The sequence below is a fragment of the Hirundo rustica genome, chromosome 3 (assembly GCF_015227805.2).
Source record: "Hirundo rustica isolate bHirRus1 chromosome 3, bHirRus1.pri.v3, whole genome shotgun sequence".
NCBI lineage: Eukaryota > Metazoa > Chordata > Aves > Passeriformes > Hirundinidae > Hirundo > Hirundo rustica.
This window is the reverse complement of record NC_053452.1, coordinates 101,466,594-101,489,861: the sequence shown is the minus strand read 5'-3', so window position 1 is coordinate 101,489,861 and position 23,268 is coordinate 101,466,594. Positions and strand designations below refer to the sequence as shown.

At 36.6% G+C, this 23,268-nt stretch overlaps 1 protein-coding gene across 4 annotated transcripts in view; it reads right to left on the bottom strand.

Moving 5' to 3' along the window:
• ASAP2 (ArfGAP with SH3 domain, ankyrin repeat and PH domain 2) overlaps nucleotides 1-23,268 on the bottom strand; it is an 85,618-nt gene that overhangs the window by 50,373 nt on the left and 11,977 nt on the right. For all 4 annotated transcript variants that reach the window (XM_040059438.2, XM_058419909.1, XM_040059440.2 and 1 more), the window contains exons 2-5: nucleotides 16,224-16,296; nucleotides 12,172-12,317; nucleotides 3,482-3,556; nucleotides 1,885-1,934 (exon numbers count right to left, since the gene is read on the bottom strand). In XM_040059438.2, the coding sequence (XP_039915372.1) occupies nucleotides 1,885-1,934; nucleotides 3,482-3,556; nucleotides 12,172-12,317; nucleotides 16,224-16,296 (344 nt within the window). The remainder of the gene's footprint in view (nucleotides 1-1,884; nucleotides 1,935-3,481; nucleotides 3,557-12,171; nucleotides 12,318-16,223; nucleotides 16,297-23,268) is intronic.

Sequence of the window (23,268 nt, the reverse complement as noted above, 5' to 3'; positions counted from 1 at the left end):
TAGAAATACCAAAAAAATGGTTCATGGATCTGAAAGAATTTTCTGATGAATATGTGCTACCTTCAACTTTTTCATGTTGAATAACCTGACACATAAATGGCTTAGAAATGAGCATTGTCAAGGGGGTCTGCTTCATTTGTTAAAAAATCGTGCAGAAAGTAGAGATAACTGCAAGTGGAAAAAAGGAATCCTTTTCAGATCAAAACCCAAGTGTCTTACTTGAAAGCAAAGTCATAAAACAGGTTTTCTAAAGGACTGCCAGTTGAAAGCAATGGATTCAATCCCACAGACAGAAAACACATCATCAGCATCATGTTTTCAGGTCCTGAATGACACAGCACACAGAACATTTCCAACATGTCCCTAACCTCAAATGAAAATCTCTACATATACAAATACATTTTCTAAGGGGATATTTTTGCTTCTCAAGTAATTAATTAAATTAAGTAACAACTGAAAATATTTCTGGCATATCTGACTCGGAAATGCCAGCTCTGAGCAAACTGATGATCAAGTACAAATCTTTACATCACTTCAACACACTCCTCCTAGTGAATATTAGATCAGAAATCCTAAAAGCACTCTAGGTCTTGCTCCAGTAGTAACATCACTCTTGGTGTATGTCCCAGCAGTGCACAAATTTATTCTAAATTCTGCACATAAACTTTGTGGGATGTCAGAATGAATAGTCACACATACGTAAACAAGCTTTTAGATTTACCAATCAAGCAGTGCTAGAAAACAGCAGACTAAATTATAGGACTATTCTTTAAAGCCTGTCCTCAGAGATCAACTACTGATCAACATGGGCAATGATTAGAGATCTTGATTACTTCAGTGGTCAATAATTGGTATGGCACCAAATGAGACTGCTCACCAGTGTCAGGAACACAAAACACTGGAGCCACCACAATCTTCTATGGATTTAGAGTGACAGACCAGAGGTTTATCTCAGTATTTCAAAATGTCTTTTTATGAAAATCCAGCTATAGCTAGGCACTTTCAAAAACTGAAAGCCACACAGGCTTTCCTTACAATTTAATGCTAGAAAGCAATAACTAGACCATTCACATTGTTATTCACAAAAGGAATAATGAAATTTAGCAAAGTGGTCGCTTCTGTGGGTAAACCGGCTACAGGAATAATTTCTGAAGACTTCACACAGACTAGCTAAGTGGGCACCAGAGAATCATTATAACTTCATGGAATTAAAAAAAATACACAAATGATGTTAGATTTTCAGTCAGTCTAATTGGCTGTGGATCTGCAAGTTTTTTATGTTAAACAGTGTCATCATACATGACTCTTCTGGACCTGTATCATCAGAGATGGTCTGATTCAAGGCAGCATTATTTCAGAAGAACAAAGATACTGGACATGTGACACAAAACAGATAGTCATAATCCAGGTAATACTGAATGTGGAATAAAACTCACTACAAAATTCTACTTAGGAGACTGTCGGCTGTACTGATACAATTGACCTGGCCAACCCTGGAAACAACTGTCCCTGATGTAGGGCACTGAACCACTTCAGATTTACTAGGAACCAGAATCAATTGTGTTTGATATTAGGTGTTGAACTTTGTTGACTCATTCAGTTTATTTAGCTGGATATAAAATTCTGGTTTTTATAAACTTATTTTATAGCTGTTTATACAGTGTATCTGATAACTTCAAACAAGTGGCTTATGCCAAATTGAGTTAGATCCACAACGTAAGACACAACTTACAAGCCTCAGATAGGTGCACATCCACTTCTAGTACATACTGCACCATGTACTGAGTACATGCTGCTGAGAGCATCCAACCTCAGCATTAGGTAACAACCTCTACCAATTTCAGTTATATTTCCCTCTTAAATAGAAGTTTAAAAGATACATACACTTTAGTTTCATAGTCCTTCCAAGCTTTATCAAAGGGTTTTTTCAGGTCCTGTCAAGAAAAGAGAAAAAGTAACAGCCAGCTATTTACATGAAAAATACTGTGGCTCTTACGATGAAGACACACCTTGGCCACTTGCACTTGTCTAGCAAAACTCCACTCTTTCCTGAACCCAAGGGTTGTGCAAAAGCAATCTTGCATGTAGGAAAACCAATCTTGTAAAGATAATTAATACACCCATGTTTTTAAAAGCATCTCTAGGGTGTTTTTTACTATGATTTTTATAGCTCTGTTTTACTCCTGAAAAGGTGTAACAACATGTTATCCCAAGACCACAATATGCAATTAATGAAAGTAACTACTTTCTCATCATTCTATCTCTGGCTCTACTGGAAAGAAGTCCCTGTCCTGAGGCTGCAGTATAGTTTTAGCTAAGAACTTGATTCATAACACTAAAGTTTAAAAAATCAATTTTCCAGTGACTTAATGAGAGCAGTATACACCTTATGACTCAGCATAACTAATTCCATGAGAATTCTGAATTACTTGTGTTCTAAATTTCTTTATCTTCTTTCCTCTAAATAAGGTAATTTGGATAAAATGATCTTAACTAGTTGTAAAGTTATTTCACTGATGTCTAAAAACACAAGAAATGACATTTAAGTTCAAGAGAACAGACAGATACAAAAAATGTTAAATGTCAGACACTGGAAAAACTTTGCAACTACAGATTAGGAACTAATTCTTACATGTTAGTTAGTTACTGAGACAACTATTAAACTAACTGAAGCAGAATTTGATTATATTCTCAAGGAAATGGGGAAACACTGTATTGCAATAAATGTATTTATTCTGACATAGACAGCACAAGTGAAATGTGGTAAGCAAACAATACAAAGAAAGTAAGTCTATCTTACTAAATCATCTATCCTCCAGTAATTTATAGAAACCATTTTTAGTCTATGTACATATTTTTCTCCTTCCTTCCATGTCCTAGAACAATAGCTGCCAGTCGCTTCCTGCTTGCTCACTAGTAAACAAAGCATAAACCAAGTAAGTTTGCTCTCCATAGGCTCTGGAATTTATCCCAAACATATCATCGTTTGAGTCCTGAAGCTGCCGATATTTCAAATAGGAAATGTCCTTAGGGCATAAACAAATAGATTTCAGCTTCTTTAAGAAAAATCCTATGCTCACACAGGCTAATGTGTGTTTCTTAATAGTTCCAGGTAAGTCTAGAATGCTAAATGATAGAATGCTAATAATCCTTTAAAATATAGTACTACTCTTTACTCAACTAAGTAGGTATCTAAATCTTGCACCTCTTTCCCTGCTTATCTTCTGTATCTCAGGCCTACTTTTAAAGCTCCTCAAACGTTTTGTATACACAGTCAATAACATGTGGTATGTGAATCCACAAACAGCAGGGATGACTTGACTCACAAAAAAACCCCAGAAAACAAACAAAATCTCCACAGTCATGTTTATTGAGCTAATACATTACTCGAGTATCCTATGCCTTCCAACAAAAAATATTAATACGCTTGCTAAATGTATTTATTGTACCAACAACAATTCTTTATATAAATAGGACATACCCCTTTTACTCCTTTCAGGTCTCCCTTCAGCAAACTGTCCAATGGAAAAGTGATTATGTTGTTCATATTCTGAATCTGTAACAAGAAAATTACACCAAATCAGTTACTATATTTAGACACAGAACATAAAATGTCTTAACACACACATTTCACAAAGTTTCACCAGGAAATCTTACATATTATTTTCCTATTCCTGCCTTATGGAGATGTTTATCAGCACAGCCAGTAATCAGAGATGAACACAAGAGTTAATTAAACTCACTCTGGAAATACTATAACCCAAGCCAGCAGGAAACCTCCAGAATTAGTGCTGATTATAAATATCTTTTCCAACAGTGTCTGCAAAATAAGACCACTGATTTTTACCTTGCCTTATTTCCTCATTTAAATTATATAAAAAATTTTATACAATTTTTAGCAGTGATAATTCAGTGCCTATAATTCTGACCTATTCTATAAAACATATCTGCTACTCTCCCAATACATGGCATCTTATTCTGACAGAAGTTATAAAGACAAAGAATGCTGGCCTGTAAAATAGCCACCATTCCAATATTTTCCATTTGTTTTTAAAAAGCAATACATCTGCCTTATTTATCTCATGCAAACTTTGAAATAAGAATTTTAAGAGGTCTTTAGTATGTAATTAAAGAGAAAATAAGTACTTCAAGACCATGAAAATTACTTCAAATGAAGACAATAGTAAAACAGTCATGGTTTTTGGTAAGCACATATATTTTAATAACACAGTATTTTAATAAGAAAAATGAACAAAGAAAGACTGTAGGAGTAAAACAGCTAGGAAAAGACTCTATGTCCACTCCTTTATGATTCAGGGAAAACATTCAAGGTATGGACCATAATGTCTAGGCAGAGAGTTTAAACTGTAATTATTCAGAAGGATGGGTTGCTCTGAGGAGCAAAAACCAGAATAATTTAGAATAACATGATGAGAAAAAAATCAGAATGGCTTTTTCAGCAGTTCACTGAAAGTTGCCCTTGGAGGAGTCTCCTCTTTTTTTGGCATTTTAAGCTGTTCTGTGATTTTTTTAAAGAAGCTCTGAAATCCCTACATGAAGATGGATTTCATTACAGAAAGAACTTTGCATCGTGTAGGAAGAAATGCTTTTATTTCTTCAGGAATAATGTCAGGGACATCAAAGTCCTCTTTAGTGTAACCCATCCAGAAACGAAAGAATACTAAAATTTCAAGGAAAAAAATATTTCCAACTATGGATGTTTCAGTCTCCCCAAAATTGAAAAGTACAAAGTAATATCACCCTGTAGTTACTTGTTGGCCTTACTAGAACAGACTCTGCGATATGTAACAGCTGTTGTTAAAACAAACAAGCAAAGCCCCACTGTCCTCACCTCTCCTCCTCAAAGAAGCTACCTTACCGCATTTGCTTGAAATTTCAGCCACCAGTCAAAGAGAACCTTCATCAGTTTTAAAGGTTACACAGATTGTCTCTGCATGGGAAAGCTAAAAAGTACAGAAAATCTGGTCTTTTGAACTCCTAACACAAATCACATTTCCTCTCCTCTACCCTACTTCTTCTCCTCCCCAACAAGCTGCAAGACCCAACCACAGCCCTTCAGAGTCAACCAGTTAAATTTCATCTCTGTGTTGGGGTTGGTTTTTTTGAGTACTTCCTGTAAAAACTGAATGAGCAACATGTGGAAACCATCCACCTCCTAAGTCCTCAGCAGTACTACCACATTCACACATCAACACAACCATTCCCAAAGGTAATAAAATTATGTGTGGCAGATACAGGAGATAAGTGCAAAGGTTTCAACTGCACAACATCTATGTAAAAAAACCCCAAAACTTCTACAAGTTGCAAGTGCACATCCAGAATGGTTATTCAGGTGGAAAAGAGAAGAGGTCTCTTTCAAGATATCATCCCATACGAAGTTTTCTGCTTTGTTATCCTATTTTATGAGTATGATGTAGTCAAATGTCTAACTTATGGAACAATACTTTCATAGCCTCTATTTAATTATTCTTCAAATTCAGTAGACAGGAAAAAAGAACAAAGCATTTCTCAACAGCAGAGTCAAGACAACTGATTTTTCTTTCAGTCACTAAAAAAAGGCCATCCAAAGTATTATCCCAAACATAATCATGTGTAAACATCAATCAGACTCTGAAATAGTTATGGATATTTGCTAGAATTTCACACCATGAGTGTTGGAGTCCAAAGAAACTTAAAAAAACCCCCAAAAAACAGCAGGACAAAAACTCTACATTAATTTTAAAAGTTTAGAGAATGTTTGCCTATTCAAATTAATTCCTTCTGTGTGCTATTACCTGTACATTACTATCAGTCTATTGTATTCCCTAGGCTCCTATCCTATTTGTAACAAAAGTAAACATACATAATGCATGAACTTGTCATTATTAACCTAGTTAGATGAATCATACTCCCTGATATTTGTAAGTCAGCAAGCAATATACAGATAAAAGATCTTAGATGTTTTTCCCTTCTTCCTTGAGAAGCATAAGCTGAACTATCTAAAAATATAGACCCATTTTTGGCATGCAGAAAAGCACTAATATGCTGCAGCTCCTATTCTGTGTGCAGAGTACAAGGAGCTAGAACATATGCAATGGCCTCTACATCTTGATTACTTTATGTTTTAAAATATGCTTTAAAAAAAAAATATTACACAAAGGTGCAAGAAAGCTTCACAGAAATTAAATTCATTCCATCTCAGAGAAACACTAGCAAATTCCATATGTTTTAAAAAAAAGAAAGAAAAAAAATAGTTGACCTCGTTTCCACTTCCAACATTGCTGCTTTAGCACTTTCAGTTTTCCTCTGACAGTTTCCAACACGATGACAGGGTAGAAAAATTAAAGCTTCATAAGCTGGAGAAAGCTCAGAGAAGAAGAAATGGCAGAGGAGAGAACATATAAACAAAACACATAGCAGCCAGAAGTGCTGGTAGAGGCAACAAGCAAGCCAGCATTTGTAAAGGGGAAAGATGTTCAAGTGGTTTAAGGGCCTATGGTTAAACATTTAAATTCGCTGTTTGCTAGCTCTCCTGATTACTTTAAAGCTCTTTTCCATAAGAGCTTTGGATACGGGTGCCCACAGTACTTCTGTAGGTTTTGTTAGCTAAATCCAAGCAAAAAGGGAAAAAAAGGCCTTTTCAGTACACTTCAGAAGTTAAATACTCTACTTTACATGAAGAACTTGAAACTTTTTCAGTTGAAACTAAAATTCAGGCAGTTGAGCAGTATGATATGTCTCCCATTGCCATTACTAAACTGAAGATGCAGTCCCTGTACTTGGCTGTGAGCTCCTCAACCATCAATGAGCTTGCCTGTGGGCAGGAGATGGCAGTCGTGCCCGCTGACAAATCACTGCTTAAGTTATTTTCTTTTTTTTATGGCAAGTACTATTGGATTTAATAGTTTCCAATAATTTTTCTAGTCACATGAGCATTAGTAGGACAAGGCCAATCAACACAGCCAGGAGAAAGTGGAAATCAGAACATCCACTACAAATGAGACACTGTTTGTCTGAACTTTAATGTTTAGCATCTACCCCCAAGACTTCAGAAAAAGGTGTAACAAAGACTGGTGGCACAAACTTTCATCTTTGCACTGTGCCTTCCCCTCACACGCAAGGACACCGTGCTGCCCTTCCTCTGTCCTCACCCCCCTTCCCCTGCAGCACAGGTGTGGCTGAGCTGGGCCATCACCCACCCCCCATTATGCCACAGGGAAAACAACTCCAGCACAACAGGAGCTGGGCACCACTAAGTGTCCACATGGAGCTGCTGGCACAGCTGCACAGAAAAATGTCTTCACATAAGAAACCACGTGTTGCCACCATGGACTACTTCGAATCAGCTCCATTGTTACCGCAAATACGCAAACTACAAACTGGGAACTTCTCTATTCGGAAGTTTTTAATGGGAAATCGGAAAAGCACACCATGAAGAGTTGCAAAAGCAAAGGAAGGAAGAGACTTGTGGTTATTCTTCCCCTTCTTCCTTGCCAGTGGAGAACTCCAGAGTGCACATTTTCTAACCTAGGTTGAAAGACTTAAGTAGTAGGCTACTATCACTTTCTCTGGGACTCTTCACCTAATATTTTCGGAGTGAGATCCCATTTACATGCTATTTATTATTTTCCTCCTCTACAATCAGAGTTATCTATGAAGCAAACCATACATTTAAAATTCTTCTAAATTTTCTTCATAAACCTACCTATTGAAGCCCTAATAATATCTTATTACTGTTCTCTGAATTTCCACCAGTTGGATCAAAGTTTGCCCTTCGGCAAAAAAATAAAGATTTGATTCCAGGAGCTGAACCCAGTCTGCTAAGGAGGAATTATTACATCTTGGTTTATATCTCTACAAGCATAAATCAAACAGTACTATTTATTTTTTAATTCTCACTGTTAGCCAAGTTTTCCCCAAGTGTACTGGTGAAAAACAGAAGGCTCACAACTTAAATCATTAAGCTCCATATATAATACTCCAGTCTCAAATATGGACACCTGTAGAGTTTTTTCATGGACTTAAGTGAGTCCTTCTAAACAAAATTATGTTTGTGAAGGTTCAGGCATCAAACATTGTTTTTTAAAACTTGGTCTAAACAAAGGAAATTCTGAAATAAACTTTTTCAAAAACTTGAAATAATTTTTTTAAGTTTGTTATATAATACAGAAAAGATAATTCCTTCAGTTTTGCTGTTACCTTTTACAGTTAAGCAAATCTTCTTTCTTCTTACATTTAAAAAGTAAGTAAAGCAAGAGCATATGGTCAGAAAAATATCATTGCTGTTCTTCCATTTTTTCTGACTAAAAATCCAAGAATTATTAATAGAAAATAGAATCTCTTACTCCCAGCTACATTCCACGGAGTGGAAATACCGGTCTACTCCTCTCAATCCAGCCTGTTTCATCAGCTTTAAACTTACATAAATGAAAAAGAAAGGACAAGAATATGTATAACAACAATAAATACAGAAAATTGTATCTGTTAAACAGCTACTTCATCTTCATAGATCAAACCCATTTTCAAGGAGTGCTAACAAAAATGCACAACTAGAGTTTACTTCTCAGTACAGCAATTTATTGGATTTAAAGGAGAAAATATTTAAATGCAAACATATTGCACTGAGCCTCTCCTTGTCCTAGCATTTTTCATATTAAGACCCACACCTTTATCATTTGGCACTATACTTAAGAAGACAGAGTACTTAACACTACAAGTAAGTGCCATACTGACCTAACCTACCTGGGAGCTCCCCCTGCTCTAGTGGGTGGTCCAATTCTATTAGGAATTAGTAACAGGGTTGTCATCACCAAGCAATACTGTACTTGCCAGAAAATGTAGTATGTTACCTCTGAAAATGGCCTCTAGTATTTTCAAATCTTTCACTACCAAAAAGACAAACTGATTGCTCAATCTTCTTAAAAAACAGAAGTTGAAAAAAAAAATGTTGATATCAGAGCTTTGGCAAGAGAAATTAATTGCATAATATATATCACAAAGTGATCCAAATAATGCAGACTGGGCAGAATGGCTAAAATGAGTGGTTACAAGGATCTTGTAGACAGTAAATATCAATTCATATCTTGAAGATGCATTTATAAATCACTTCAAAAGTGAAGAAAAACTACAAAGGTTGGGGTGGGGTGTTTTTGAATTTTATGCACTACTTGAGAGTGCTCATATAAAAGCAGCATAGCAAACTTATAAAAACTTCAAGACCTAAACTTTAACTTGAATAGTACACAGGTTTTAGGACTGAAAACAAAACCACTTCAGCTGTTATTGAAATACTTTAAAACACTGAAGCCTTGATAAGGCCATAAAAACTTCAAAGTCTTTGGGGAAACTTTTAAAATTATTAGGGAAAACAAGCACCTGAAACTCCAGTCAAAGCACAACTTTATAATGCCTTTCCTCTGCCTTATTAAGGACAAGCTTAAGGAAAATCTTTGTGCAGAGGCACTTTGGAGCTACAGCTCTAAATGCCACCCAGGCCAAGAGCTGACAGAACACATCAGCTTCTAGAAACTAAAGTAAAATATATGACAAAGCAAAACTTGACAGTAGCCCTAAAGCTTTGCCAGTGTTAATAGCTTTGGCATCTGTTCCAGTCTGAACATGTCCTCTCACTTCTTTCCACATTCCCCATCCACTTCAGTTAAAATCTTCTGTGGATATTCAGCACCCTGTGATACTCCAGAGATAGGGCTATTTAAAGAGAGTACCTTTCAGAATGTTTTTTCCATAGCAGCAGGTTGCATGGCCCTGGCTACATTTTTGATGAAAATATTTACAACCAAAACCCGTGGAGTGCTACAAGGAAACACCAGAGGAGAGGCATGTTTTTAAAGTCAGTATGTTGAAGCATTCAGAGTTAGATACGTCACCTCATTGTGAGAATGCACATATGGCTATGACTAACAAAATACACCCCAAATTATTTCCAATTACTTACAGAACTTTTTATACTGGTCAATACTATTTTAATCTTCTAGAAAACTAAACTTCAAACACTGAATTTATGAACAGATTTTCAAAGTGACCGTTTACAAAAAATTTATTCTAGTGGCATTAACTTTTAATAGGCAAAGCTATATAAAGCTATAATTTTTCATTATTGTAGATTTCTTTTTCATAAATATGGCATTTGCAAGCAATAATGAAGTTCACATCTTTTTTTCATATGTATTTCTTTCTGGAGGAAACTTACTTTCCTATTGAGACACCAAATTCAAGGACCATTAGGTTTCCTTTGCTAGTCAGGAAAAAACAAAAAGCTTCAAACCTCAACAATATGAGGTGTGTTAGAAAGGAGCAGAACTTTAGAGAGACCTGCTCTTCACCAGACAGTATTAAAGAGAGAAGGTGCCTATGCTATTGTAATATGAAAAAAAAAATTACATTCATGACTATGCAAAATTACTCTTCCCTTCAAAAACAGAGAAAATAAGAACCATAAACTGAGAAAACCTACAGACTTAGCTACTCTCTTATGACATATCCTCTTATACACACAAACTGAAGCAAAAGGCCATAGCTGCTACTAAAAAAAAAGCCCCACCAGTGCACAGCAAAAAGAACTACAAATATTTCTTGAAGAGGACACAAAAAACACTTAGGTAGATAACAAAAGGTAACAAAAACATGCATCCCAACTTCCCATAGATATTTATTTTGGCATTTTTCCATTCCAAAGTGCGGAAGAAAAGTTCTTCTTGTCAGAAACATTTTCCAAATATAGCAGTTTCTGGTTTTCAGAGAACAAATAGCTAGGATTTTTGGTAAAATGCAACACCTTCTAGCTTTCAGAAGTATTCTTGAAATGTAAGACATTAAAAGATTTTTCTGGGGAGGGGGTGTAGCTTTTAGTAGATTGCTTTTTAAAACCACATAAACATCACATTTTCCGGATCCATTAGCCTAATGAATTCATCATACTGGAATTAATATATGATAGAAAGGGAGAGTTTTAGTCAACAGAAGGTATCAATTAGAAGACCCATTCCATTTTCCTTTCCATAGGAGCTGCCTGTCTCTGTATGAGAGACTTGGGATAACTGACTCACACTGAATCAGGATGCCTCTTCTGACACATAATCTCAGGTAATATTTGCACATCCAGAGAAGTTCAAATCTATATAATCAATACAAAATACATTTCATTGTTGATAAATATATTTGTGGCTGTATTCATCAATATCATGATCGGGTAAAAAGAGAGGACAGCATCAGAGAGTGAATGGAACTGCCCTAAATCCCATCAGCTGGAAAAATTCCCCAAAGAAGTGATTATGACCAGCTGGCTGCAAACTACAGACATTTGGTCTAGACTCACAAAAGCATTTGATGTGTCTCCATGCCACTGATTTCAGCAAACACCGACTTTTAAATGCTCCTGGGAATCTGGGTCATTTCCCCTTCCTAGCCCCTGGTATAAGAGTTCTGTGAATTCAAGTAAATTCAGTACTTAAGATAAGGGAAAGCTCTAGCTCATAGGATGTAATCAGAATCTGCCCTTTTTGTACCCTCTGATTAATGTGAAATTAAAGCTGAAAATTCTCCATTTATAATTTAAAATTCCATTTTTCCATTTGGCTCCATCCCATTTGGCTCACCAAAGAGGCTTTTAAGACTTACTAGCTTCAACTGCAGGATTGGTCCCCAATGGAGGCTACCATTGTTTTAGCATTTTGCTTGATTTTGTTTCCCTGACTCATTTCCCTGAGAAGCAAAAACACTCTCTTCCAGTGACTAAAATCTCCCCTTACAAATACAAATGGAAAGTAGGAAAAAGTAAAGTAAAACATCATGATCACACAGTAAATCAACTTGGGTTTTGCTGGTTTCACAATTTTAAAGCTAATTCGGACGTGTGTTTTATAATACATGTTATAACAACTTTATTGTGGAAAGCTTTTAATTGTGAGAAGTTTTGGAATAGTTTGTTCCGGTTTTGTTTTGTGGTGGTTTCTTTTCTGGTTTCTTTGGTTTGGGTAGAGTTTTGACTTCTGCAAGGGGAAAGCCTAGGACATGAGATATTTTCATAAGCTGAGAATTTTTTAAGAACAGTGGTTGCTAAAACACAAATTATCTTCAATATGAAGAGCTGTTATAATTCCAAAATATAGCCTTTGGCTTTAAAATTCCATGTTTTTCTTAAGTAATTCTTACCAAATTTTTGAAGAGTGCAGTTAATTCCTTTGTAAACACAGAAAATTTTAAAAATGCTGTTCCCAAATCTGGGTCATCCCTGCAAACACAGTTGCCACCAAACTTCTCCAGTGCTTGTGTATACTGTTCTTCATTTTCCACGTGAGCTTCAAAAAGAGCAAAACATGAAGATACCATCAGTAGATAAAAGGTTATTGAAATAACAATTGAGGGTTCTCTTAAAAAAAAACAACAACAAAAAAAAACACCCCACAACTTTCCAGAGTTATTGCTAAAAATGTTTACTTGATACAAAAACCAGTCATTATTTACACATAACACTGATATAACAGAAGTATGACATCTCACTAATTCTGGTTTGCATGTACCAATCCACATGTAAAAATGACAATGTGCCAAGACAAGACAAACATCTGACACTCTAGAAAGACCCATAATATTTCTGCACTGTTAGCAGAGACCTCATAACTCCCAACTCCTATATTGAACTTTCATATTTTAGAGTCTTTTACTAACACCTTCTTATTTTACCTGTGTGATATTATGTTTTACTGTGTGCTGAGAAAGAAACAGAGAAGCTAAAGTGTGCTGGCAGAGTCTTGGACCTCTAAAACAGAAGGCAATAGATCAAATACTCTTGGATCATCCTGGGAAAAAGGACTATAAACCACGTTACAGAAGAGGACATAACCACATCTGTGTTAGTTCTCTGATTCAGAGCAGCAGTGGGGATCTGAAGCAAATCCCAGCAATCTGCATTTACCACAGGCCAGTTCAGTTCTGAAAGCAGTTCTGTTCATAACCAGATTCCTTTCTGAGACAACAAATCCAGAAGATCTGCCCTAGAAGTCGTCCAGTGGTCCTGGGCTACACCAGGACAATTCATCCAGCACACACCTGAAATCAATGTTCAGAAAGCTTTGAATTGCACATGTTGGAGGGGTTATTCAGCCCAGGACATGAGAGGAAATGTAGGCATAAAATAAATTCCCCTGATTCAAATATAAAGGAAATCTGAGAGGCTTCAGTCTGAACTACTTTGCCCAAGTGATTTACTCCTAGGTCACCAGTTTAATTGCCTATACAGATAGGCATAAAAAGTCTCTTTGGCAAAAGTCAATTTGATCTGTGGAATAAAACAGAAAGTTTTTCTGAAGCCAAGTTTAGTTACCGTGTCAAGCTTGAGCATGGGGACAAAGCACACCAAGTTGGCACCTGACAAAGTTAAAATTGCCTATTTCTTATTCTAGCTGTAGACAATTTCTAAAGCTTCATAGGAAGTCAGGGAAAAAGAAACTCAACACCCTAGAAAACAAGTTATGCATTAATAAGGACAAAGACTGTCTTGGTCATTACATGAGACTAATATAAACCCTGAAGATTATTTAGAGAGGATTAATCTGTTCAAACAAGCAAAGATTCAGAATCATTTCAAGCCCATTTGTAAATATCAACACATTAACATCCAAAGGATTTTTGATACAATGTCCTTCCCCAAATTTCAGTGAATTAGTTATACAACCTATTCAATAAACTTATCATGCTCCAGGCTAAAAACAAGCCTGTCTGTCCATGCGTCCTATCTGGACAGCCATTCAAGAACTTTGCATCTCAAATAGCAACAAATTTTCTCTAATTTCCAATATATGAAACTAAAACTCTCTGCAGAAGCGGTATAACACCATGTAATTAAAGACTGGCATAATGTACACAAAGAATGGAAATTACACAAACAGCCTTAATTCTACAAGTCCTTAACTTGAGCACTTGAATTTGCAGCCTATAGTTTGCAGATAGCTATTAAATTTTAAAACTGAGTACTATCACTGAAAGTTATTTCTTTCCCTCTGCAACAACAGCAAGGGCTGAGAACTTAGCAAAATTTTTGCTGTAGGATGAAGTAAAGATGTTCAACTAATTCTACTGTGTGACATATATACACCTGAATAAGCTTTCAGAGAACTGGCATAGGCAGCAAAAATGAGGATGTAGCAGGTCACAACTCCTTGAGAGCTCACATCTACACAGTAAGGTGAATTATTTCCACACTGCTCTCTGCATTCTTGCTGCTTCCTGCATCCAGTTTAGCTTACGTGAACCCAGGTGAGAGAAGAGGTCAGGCCACAATTCCTACAGCAAAAAGAGAAAGCTGCCCCTGCAAGGCCGAAAGGCTGCTACCATTAAGTGTTATGGTTAGATGTGCAACCAGTAGCTGAGCCATGCTGACTTTCTACCTTAGGAAACATGCACAGCACCCATTCCACCTGGCATCCCCCAGAGTCTTCTGTTCCCCAGCATCCTAGGGACTGCTCTTCTGGATTCTGAGACATTCCCCAGAATGCTGATGGTAGTTTATTGCAGCAATACTATTAACTGAGTTGTTACTCCCTACATGCTTCTGAAGCACACAGAAAAATCTACTTTTCTCATGGAACCCTCCAAAATACTCTTCCTGTCATATGGTGTTTTCCTGACAAATTTTAAATTTTCTCTGCAAACAAAAGGTATGAAATCAAGAAAATAAACTTGATCCAGTTTTGAGGGTTTAGAAGCTTTCTTTAAGTAAGAACCCAAGCTATGTACAAATTGGGAGTCACTGTGTAATCCTTAATAATGGTTTGTTAACTCTCACATTATAAAAGAAAGACAAAATATGTATATTAACTATTTAGGGAATCTATACTAAAAATCCAGTCACTGTGCTCTTCTGAGTGTAGGATCATGGGGCTTGTTTTGCCAAAAGAAACTCCAGGGGCTGACAAGTGGCTTGGTTAGTGATGTTTCTGCTGGTGGAAGATAAATGCCTCCAAAGTCTTCTTGTCAAGATTGGGTGGACAGCACAAATTTAAAACATGGGCAAGGTACTGATTTTATGTAAAGACTGGTGATATGCTACAATATTCTAACAGGTACTCTGATTATGAAGCATAGTCTAGCACTCTAGAATAAAATTTTTAAAAACCTCAACAGCCAAAAAAATCCAGCCAAGCAAGAAAAAGAAGCAAAGAAAATAAAGGATGCCAAATCAATGAAACAGCTCCTGATGAATCCTAAACTGGACCCTCCACAATTCAAAGATAACAGCTTTATTACATTCGACAAGGAACTTCCTTTCAATTAGCTGAGATGAATTACACTACAGCAGTTCTTGTTCTAACCTTGTCTGAACACCAACATGGCCACAAGTTCTGTCAGATATTGGTGGCTCTCCAAGGTTGACAGGCCTATCTATTTTGCATTTAATATAGGTTTTGTTAGCTCTAATTGCTATGAACTGCACAGTAAGAACAAAAGCCAACCAAATGCCATTTCTTATCCACAAAAATAAATGCTGTTTCTTATTCACAAAATGCTGCTGATCCACAAAAACAAAAGCTTCTGTTATTTTTTCAAAGAAGATAAATATACACAACTCTAAGAGATTGACATACATTTAAAAATGCATACAGCAATAGTTCTTTGTATTTTATACACCACTGTAAGAAAAATATCTGATTTTTTATATCATGATAATAAAAAGTTGCAGCTCATCAGCTCCCTCTTGTCATGAAGTTCTCAACATATATAAAGTGGAAGCCACCTTGGAGACTGAGGTTTCACAAAGCAGTAGAGCCAATGTAGCTCCTTATTGCTGCCAAAGAGTAATTTCACCCCCTCATCTTTTGAAGATACACATGGCCCCACCACTTCAGGTGCTCATCCAATCCCAATTAAGCTGATCTCACTGAATACGCAGCTTTATACAAGCTTAAAAACTCATCTAGGGATCTGCCAAGCAGCAGGCATGACAGGAGCAGGTAGCCTACACACAGCGGAAAGAGGAGAGCACAGCTTCACCGCTTGGTACCAGTATGGCAGCAAGAGAGGTTTAGCGACCTCACAACGTCTCGACCTTACTGAGGTCATGATCAAACAGTTCAAGATTGCCGTTTAAAATGCACATATTTGTCTTCTCACAGTTACCAATATAACTCTTTCTGATTCAGTATGACGTCTGACTGTTTAAATCTTCCAATTTCACCAACAGAAACTAACAGGAATTATGTACTTACCCAGACCAGATAAGTTTATGGCTTTGACAGATTTCTTCATTTTATAGAGAACAGTTCGGTCAACATCCAGAGCCTAAAAAAAAGAGAAAAATGTAGTAGTGGATGGTCCTTTGGCAAATTTCTGCCCTGGAAGCCTGCTGTAGTTATAACTATTACATAATTAACTTTATTTCCATAATTAATAAATTACTTGCTATTTGCTTCCACCTCCATCCATACAACCTATTCTGTCCCCTTGCCCAAAAAAACACCTCCTCCCTTTTTGGCTGGTGACCAGAATCACATAAACTCAGCAGGAAACAATTTACACAATATCGTCTTTCCATGCTAAATTATTAAAGAAGCTTAAAACAGTCTTCACCCATCATATGTTCTAACATTGCTGGAGAAATGAGCAATATCACTTCCCTAGGCAGAATATTGAAAATGGAATTTAATTTCAGTTTTCCTGGATAATTTAGTTAATTGCATTCTCAACTATATGAACTTTCTAACTGCTGTGCTGAAAAAAATAAATTGCATATCTCTCAAATATCTTTCACACAGTTTAACACTAGACTAAGGTTTCCCCAACACTATGTAAAATTCAAGTTTAAATCTTGCCCAGAATGCTCAAGCACTTATAATCAATTTGTTTCAAAGAAAGAAGTAAAAGCAGGCAACCATTTTGCTTACTTAAGTGAAATATGAGCAGACTCAAAAATGTAGAATTATTCCAGAAGGGAGAAGCAGAATTATGGTATACAAATTAATTACAAAAAAAGTTGTGAAGCTTGAAGAAAATACAGGTTCCAGAGATGGTGGTGTGTTTAGACCCCACTGAAGAACAATACTGAACACTAGAAATCGTATTACTAATTACAAAAAAAGGAGAGAAGTTTGAAGAAAATATAGGTTCCACAGATGGTGGTGTGTTTAGACCCCACTGAAGAACAATACTGAACACTACAAATTGGATTTTGCTGAGAGCTGTTTAGCATGATACATGATAAAGCAAAGAAAACCCACAAAATTAATTCCAGTTTTCATTCCAAACATTTCAATGAATTGCAACAGTTGCACATCTGACCTACCACTGTTTTACTGTAAATCATTTGTGTAAGAGACAAAAAGTGGAAAAGTCAGCCCCGAGGAGTCTATCCAACTATTTTAACATAGTGAATGTAAAAAGAAATATTAAGCCCCCTGATTCTGGAAGTAGTCTTAAACTGAATCTATTTAGACCCCAATAGCTGAACAAAATCTTCACATCATTCCATGGAAACCAACCAATTTAGACAATGCCTTAACATTTACGGTTACAGCGTCATGGTACTGCTATACCCATTGGAGGTTTTACCTCCTGCATCTTTATAGTTCACATCTGAAACATTTGAGCAGGAGAAGTGCAGAGACCTTTTCACCTGGAATTCTGAAGTACAGAGCAAGGGGAAAATAAAACCATCTAAGCAAGCCCATAATAGCCATGCCAGATCTGTTTACCTTCTTTGAATTCTATCTACTAAAACAAGTCGGTACCTAGTGTGATCTCCAAGGATAGATTAGTCAGCTGTTTGGACGGGAGTACATGAAGTGAATTCCCTCTTTGTATATTTGGTGATTTCTAAAAATAACCCCAGAAAGTATCCTCCAACCAGCTGACTACAGAGGAATCATTTCATTGACGACTGCATCTAAGGGCAATCACCCTCTTGGAGTCCAAGTGAAAGGAGTATCTCCAACTACAAGCAATATGAGCAACAGTCCAAAGAGAAGGTTAACAGCCAGAGACTTAAAACTTACAAATTCAAGCTAAGTCTTAGATTTGTGTGTGTAGCTGAGAAAATATTAAATCTCAGCACCTTAGTTTGGGGGAGATAATTCTTTAGGAAGGGAAGTATTGGAAGGATAAATGCATGGGATTAATTGTATTACCATGGTCAGGGATCCAGACAGGTCATGGATTCATAAAATCCTCTGGTTCCAAGAGTGCCTCAGTCAGAAGGCACAAACTCCCAGCAAGGAAAATACCTCAAATCCTCTTCCTCAACTAAAGTCATCATTTTGGTTTGAAACGACTCTCAACCAACTTCCACTTTCAGCAGAATCAGATAGCAGAGGAACAAACACACAAGGCACAGCATAACCAGAGTCCAACAGAAATGGCAGCAATGTCCCTAATACACAACTCAAGCATCAACCCATTTCAGATAGCTGTTCCACATCAAAACAAAGTATAATGGGGAAAATACCTCACAGACAGTATCAAGGACAACACAACAAGCAAAACCTAAAACCTTAATTGTACAGGTCAGGCTTTTTGGGTCCTCTCTTCACCCCCTGCCTGTCTTTTCAGTTGTGTCAGTGCAAAGCTGTACCTGAGCCTTAACAAACTGTGACTAGAAATTGGGGGGAAAAAAATCATTTCTTGAAAGTTTTCCAAACAGGAAACAAAGGATAACAAATATCGAGCCATTTGAAGAGGGACCTGGATACTTTTATGAAATACAATCACTATGTTTCCAACTGCAGTGGGAAAAGGACACTTGCCCCTGTAGGAGGTTTTGTCTATTCCTTCCTCCCTCCCTCCGTGCAATCTTCTCAGAGTGTGTGACATTTAAGACTGCCTATGTGTGCCTACAACCAATCGGCAAAATACTGAAAAGCTTTGCATCTTTAATACTGTATTTCAGTCTTGCTAACAGACCAAATAAATATAGAGGGGGACTTTGCCTCTGTTTAATGGATCAGCACTGGTATTTACTCACATCTAGATTTCAGTATAAAACTTGAAAATGTCAGCTCCTTGTCTTTAGTGTTGTTCTTCATATTTCCTTGTTCTTTTCTTTGTCCACATCTTAGCACTGGAAAATCAGTTTAAATCCAGCTGTAGCTTCATTATAGTTCACGTTTCTAAGCTTGTGTTTATACAAGCTATAAATATACCCATACTATACCAATGCACACTCATGCATCAAAATGCACCCTACTTCAACCTCTTGGTGCATTTCTCAGTAGTTTCAGAAGCAGGGAATTTTAAAATGCCTTCAGATGTTACATATACTAGCATTGCTTTTTATTCGCTTAAAATACCCAGTAAAATCCTGAATAAGAAGAAAACTGACCATCTATTTCACATGGTGGGATCATTTTGTCCTCTCACGTAATGTTTCTAGTTTTGTCTCAAAAACCTCTAATGTAAGACTGCTTATTTTAGCATTTGTTTCAGCACAACTGAGACCATATAAATAACTTTCATAGTCCCACTCAGCTTCTACTCATGAGCACTCAAATTTCTCTATTGTTAAAAACAGTAAATATAGCTTTGATTTAAGGGGGGGGGGGGGGGAATTCTCTACAGTACATAAGAAGTCACATTATTGTGGAAGCAGTGTTATGCACATTCTCAAACTGAAACTTGAAAGTCACCTTCTTGAGTGTGTGTCCTTGTCTGTGCAATCTTTCTTCCAAATACCGTATTTATGTCTTCTGTTCATTTACAATTGTGATTTCTGATGGCAATCTGATGAAAACATTTTTAAGGTAAATTACTTTATAGTCAGAAGTATACTAGGGAGGGGAACAAGCATATCAAAATCAAATGTAGATTTTTAAAGGAACACAAGAGAGAGGACTCAAGCTACCAGTGACAAGTAGCAAAGCTTTTTTCCACATGTAGGAACAAGGTCCAGTTTCACTTGCCAAAGGCCAATTTCCATTTTTGCTGCTTCAAAGGTTTCTACTTTGAACAGTAAAATATGTCAACTAATTAGAACCAAATCCATCTTACCAGGAAGAAATCAGTCTGAGATTACTGAAACATCCTGAAATGTTATTCTACATCCTACTCTGTATGCCTCAACAACAATAAATAACAATAATAATAATAATAGTTCTGTTTGAGTCTGTTTCACATTGCCTAGAGAGATTTAAGCCCACCAGGGTATACAATTTTCAAACATTTAATTGTGCTGTTTTTCCCCACCCAAAAAAAAGCAGTAAAGAAAATGATCAGCATCAATCCCCAAATCTATATTGTCTAAATAGATCTGTGCAATATAGATGGTTGGCACAAAAGGTGAATGTTTTGTTTGCTCTTTCCAGTGGAGAGAGGAGAAACAAACTGTTCTATTATTAGCATATTTAACTCAGGGAGGAAAAAAAGCAGGAAGAGAGAAACTCATAAACTGAACATACCAGAGATGATTTTGGCACCTTTTACAGAGCCAAAGGGTACAGGGAAAACCAGGGCAGCAGCAGCATGAGAAGAGAGTCCCCAGGCTTTAGCAGTTCATTAAGCATCTTTTGTGCCAGTCTTACAGCAGAAGTCTGGGTCTTTATCTCTACACAAGTGTCCTCACACCAGTGTCTTTTTACTTTGTGGCCCAGAAAATAATTAATTATCTGTGAAGGAAGAGAAGAACAGCCATACTGGATCAGATCAACACTGCATTTAACCTGATATCCTCTATCAGGAGCAGCCAACAGCAGATGTTTGTGGCAGCAAGCAAGGAAAAGCACGTACACATCCTTCCCCAGGATAATCTCCCAGTTTCCAGTAATGAGTTTAAAAACAAAAGACTGATAACCATAAACACTACATAGCTCAACAGACTATTCTAGAGAGAAAAAAGAAGCCCAAATTTTCTCATTCCAGACAAGGGAAAGTAAAAAAACTAAACCTGACAGCATACCATGGGAAGTAGTGACAAAGGAAGGAGTCGGCCATTACCTCTATTTTGTATTTAAAACAAATCAAAATCTCTAACGCATTCCTTCCTTCTTACCCACAGCAGCTTCCTTTTGGAAAATGTAAAAGTAACTATTTCACATTTTCAGCTGTTTGGATGGGGTTTTGCTGAAAGTATTCATAGAACTGGATCTGAATTTCAGGAGAGTCTCAAGGCTACTATTTTGTAAAATAAAGAGTCTATTGGAACAACAACAAATGCTTGGAAGTACTGCTAAAGCAGTAACAAAATTTTGGGAAACAAATCCTTTTGTCATTTGAAAAATTATCCTGGAGCCAGGAACTCATGTATTCTTCCATATACTGAACATCTAACTGAGAAATATACAAAAAATATTAACACACTGATATTTGATTTACTATACACAGTTATCTTAATCTCTCTTTAAAACAAAATCAGATCTGACACTTAATTTTAGCAACTTGCTTTAAAACATCAGGCTACTCAACAATCATAAATCCTGCACTACATCTATTCTGGTACTTCAGATAATGCCAGAGGCTGCTGCAGATGCTGAACACATATAGGAACATCCTTCCCAAAAACAAAAGGGCACAGGAAGAAACTTGGTCAGTTAAGGAAAAGAGAGGCAATCAAGTAGTTATTGTAGCGACAGCAGAACAAGACAAGGCTCTTGTGCTTCACTGGACTGGTCTTGTTTAAAAATTAACAACAGCAAGTTTTTTATGCTTGTATCCAGGAAGCACAATAGTTTGGCTTTTCTGGTGTATCTTTACAGGCAATCTGATATTTGCTGTAATTAATCCTTGCTGACTCAAAAGATCAGAGATATCCACAGACATTCTGTCTCAGTTTGTTATTTTTCTACTAGAAATTAACTGTCAACACTGCTGACTTCAATCCACCTTTCTGCTAGAGAGGGTGGTAAAAAAACTTCCTATATTATGTTATCCCTCTCCAGAATCCTCTTTCCATTCTCCTACTGTTATGTCATTTCCTCCTTCAATGTATTCATTTCTTTTCTAAATCCTCTCCAGTTTCCTTACACTGATCACCTTTGCACATTCACTGATACAAAGAGGGACTGATAAAAAGTGTGGAAAAAAACCCTTACAGGCATAGTCTGGGGCCAGGCATTGTAGCTTCTGAAAGTATTCTAGAACAACAGAAATTTTAAAAAACTTTAATTTGGGGCAATTACTTTACTTGGAGTGTGCATGTGAAAAACTGAAGTAGCTATGACAGTTAATTTGTATAAATGAGCTCTTTGGTGTGAGACCTGTCAGCTAAAGAGACTGAAGTTCAGAGACAAACCTGCAAAAAAGGGACAGAGTTTATGGCAGAATCACCTCTGAAAGGTCCCTTTCCACAAAAGCATTCTTTCTCCAGCATCTGGGTTTGTGGTTCTTGTGGGCACAATGCCAAGACAATCTGTTTAAACAAGCACTGGTGTATTTGGCAGAAGAATGTAGTAAACTCTTGAGCTAAGGATATGCACAGTGGAAAGAAGTAATACCACTGTGCTTTGGGAAATTAATATTTGAAAGTGCAAGATAATTCTACTGCAAAGGTAAATGATGGGAGAATTTGGCACTGCTCTATGTTGTGTATAAAACCAGACCTGAGCATGATGACCTGGTAAAATGCATTTATTACAACAAAGGGAAGCCTAAAAACCAGAGAAATCTCAAATCAGAGGTTCAGAGATACAAAATGTTACATTATTAGTACAAGTCACTAAATGAGACTGTTTCACACTAAACACAACAGGTTCTGTGTATTAATTCATTTCCACAGGCTTCCCTCACACAACAAAAAGTTAGAAATGCAACAGATACTTAACTGGGAAAGTTAACTGGGAAACAGACATCAAGCACTTTTATGAAATAAAATCTCATGCTTAGAGAAAGAATGGAAACTGCTTATGCCAACTATTTCTCCAGAACACATCCACCTCCTGCATTAACCAATCTTTACACTGAGAAATGTATTTTCCTTCTCCAACACTGCAGCTATTTGCTTTCAAAGACGACTGGACTTTAAATACAGATCTCATAAGCAATGTAACAGATGATGCACTTACTCTTTACAGTTGCTCATTTATAAACTAAGGGTGTGTAAATAAAGCTCCCTTATTTAATGTTTAATTGTTGCTTATTCTTTCAGTTGTAGTAGCCAATTCCTGATATCCATCTCCACTTATTTAATATTACATGCTTCAACATCCTAAGATATATCACCATGTAAAATAAAGTAACATAGGCAACAGGATTAAAGTTCCAGTGATTACTGTCTTAAATGGACGAGAAAGATTTACCAACCCTTAATCCATGTCAAAATTCTCTGGTCCTCAC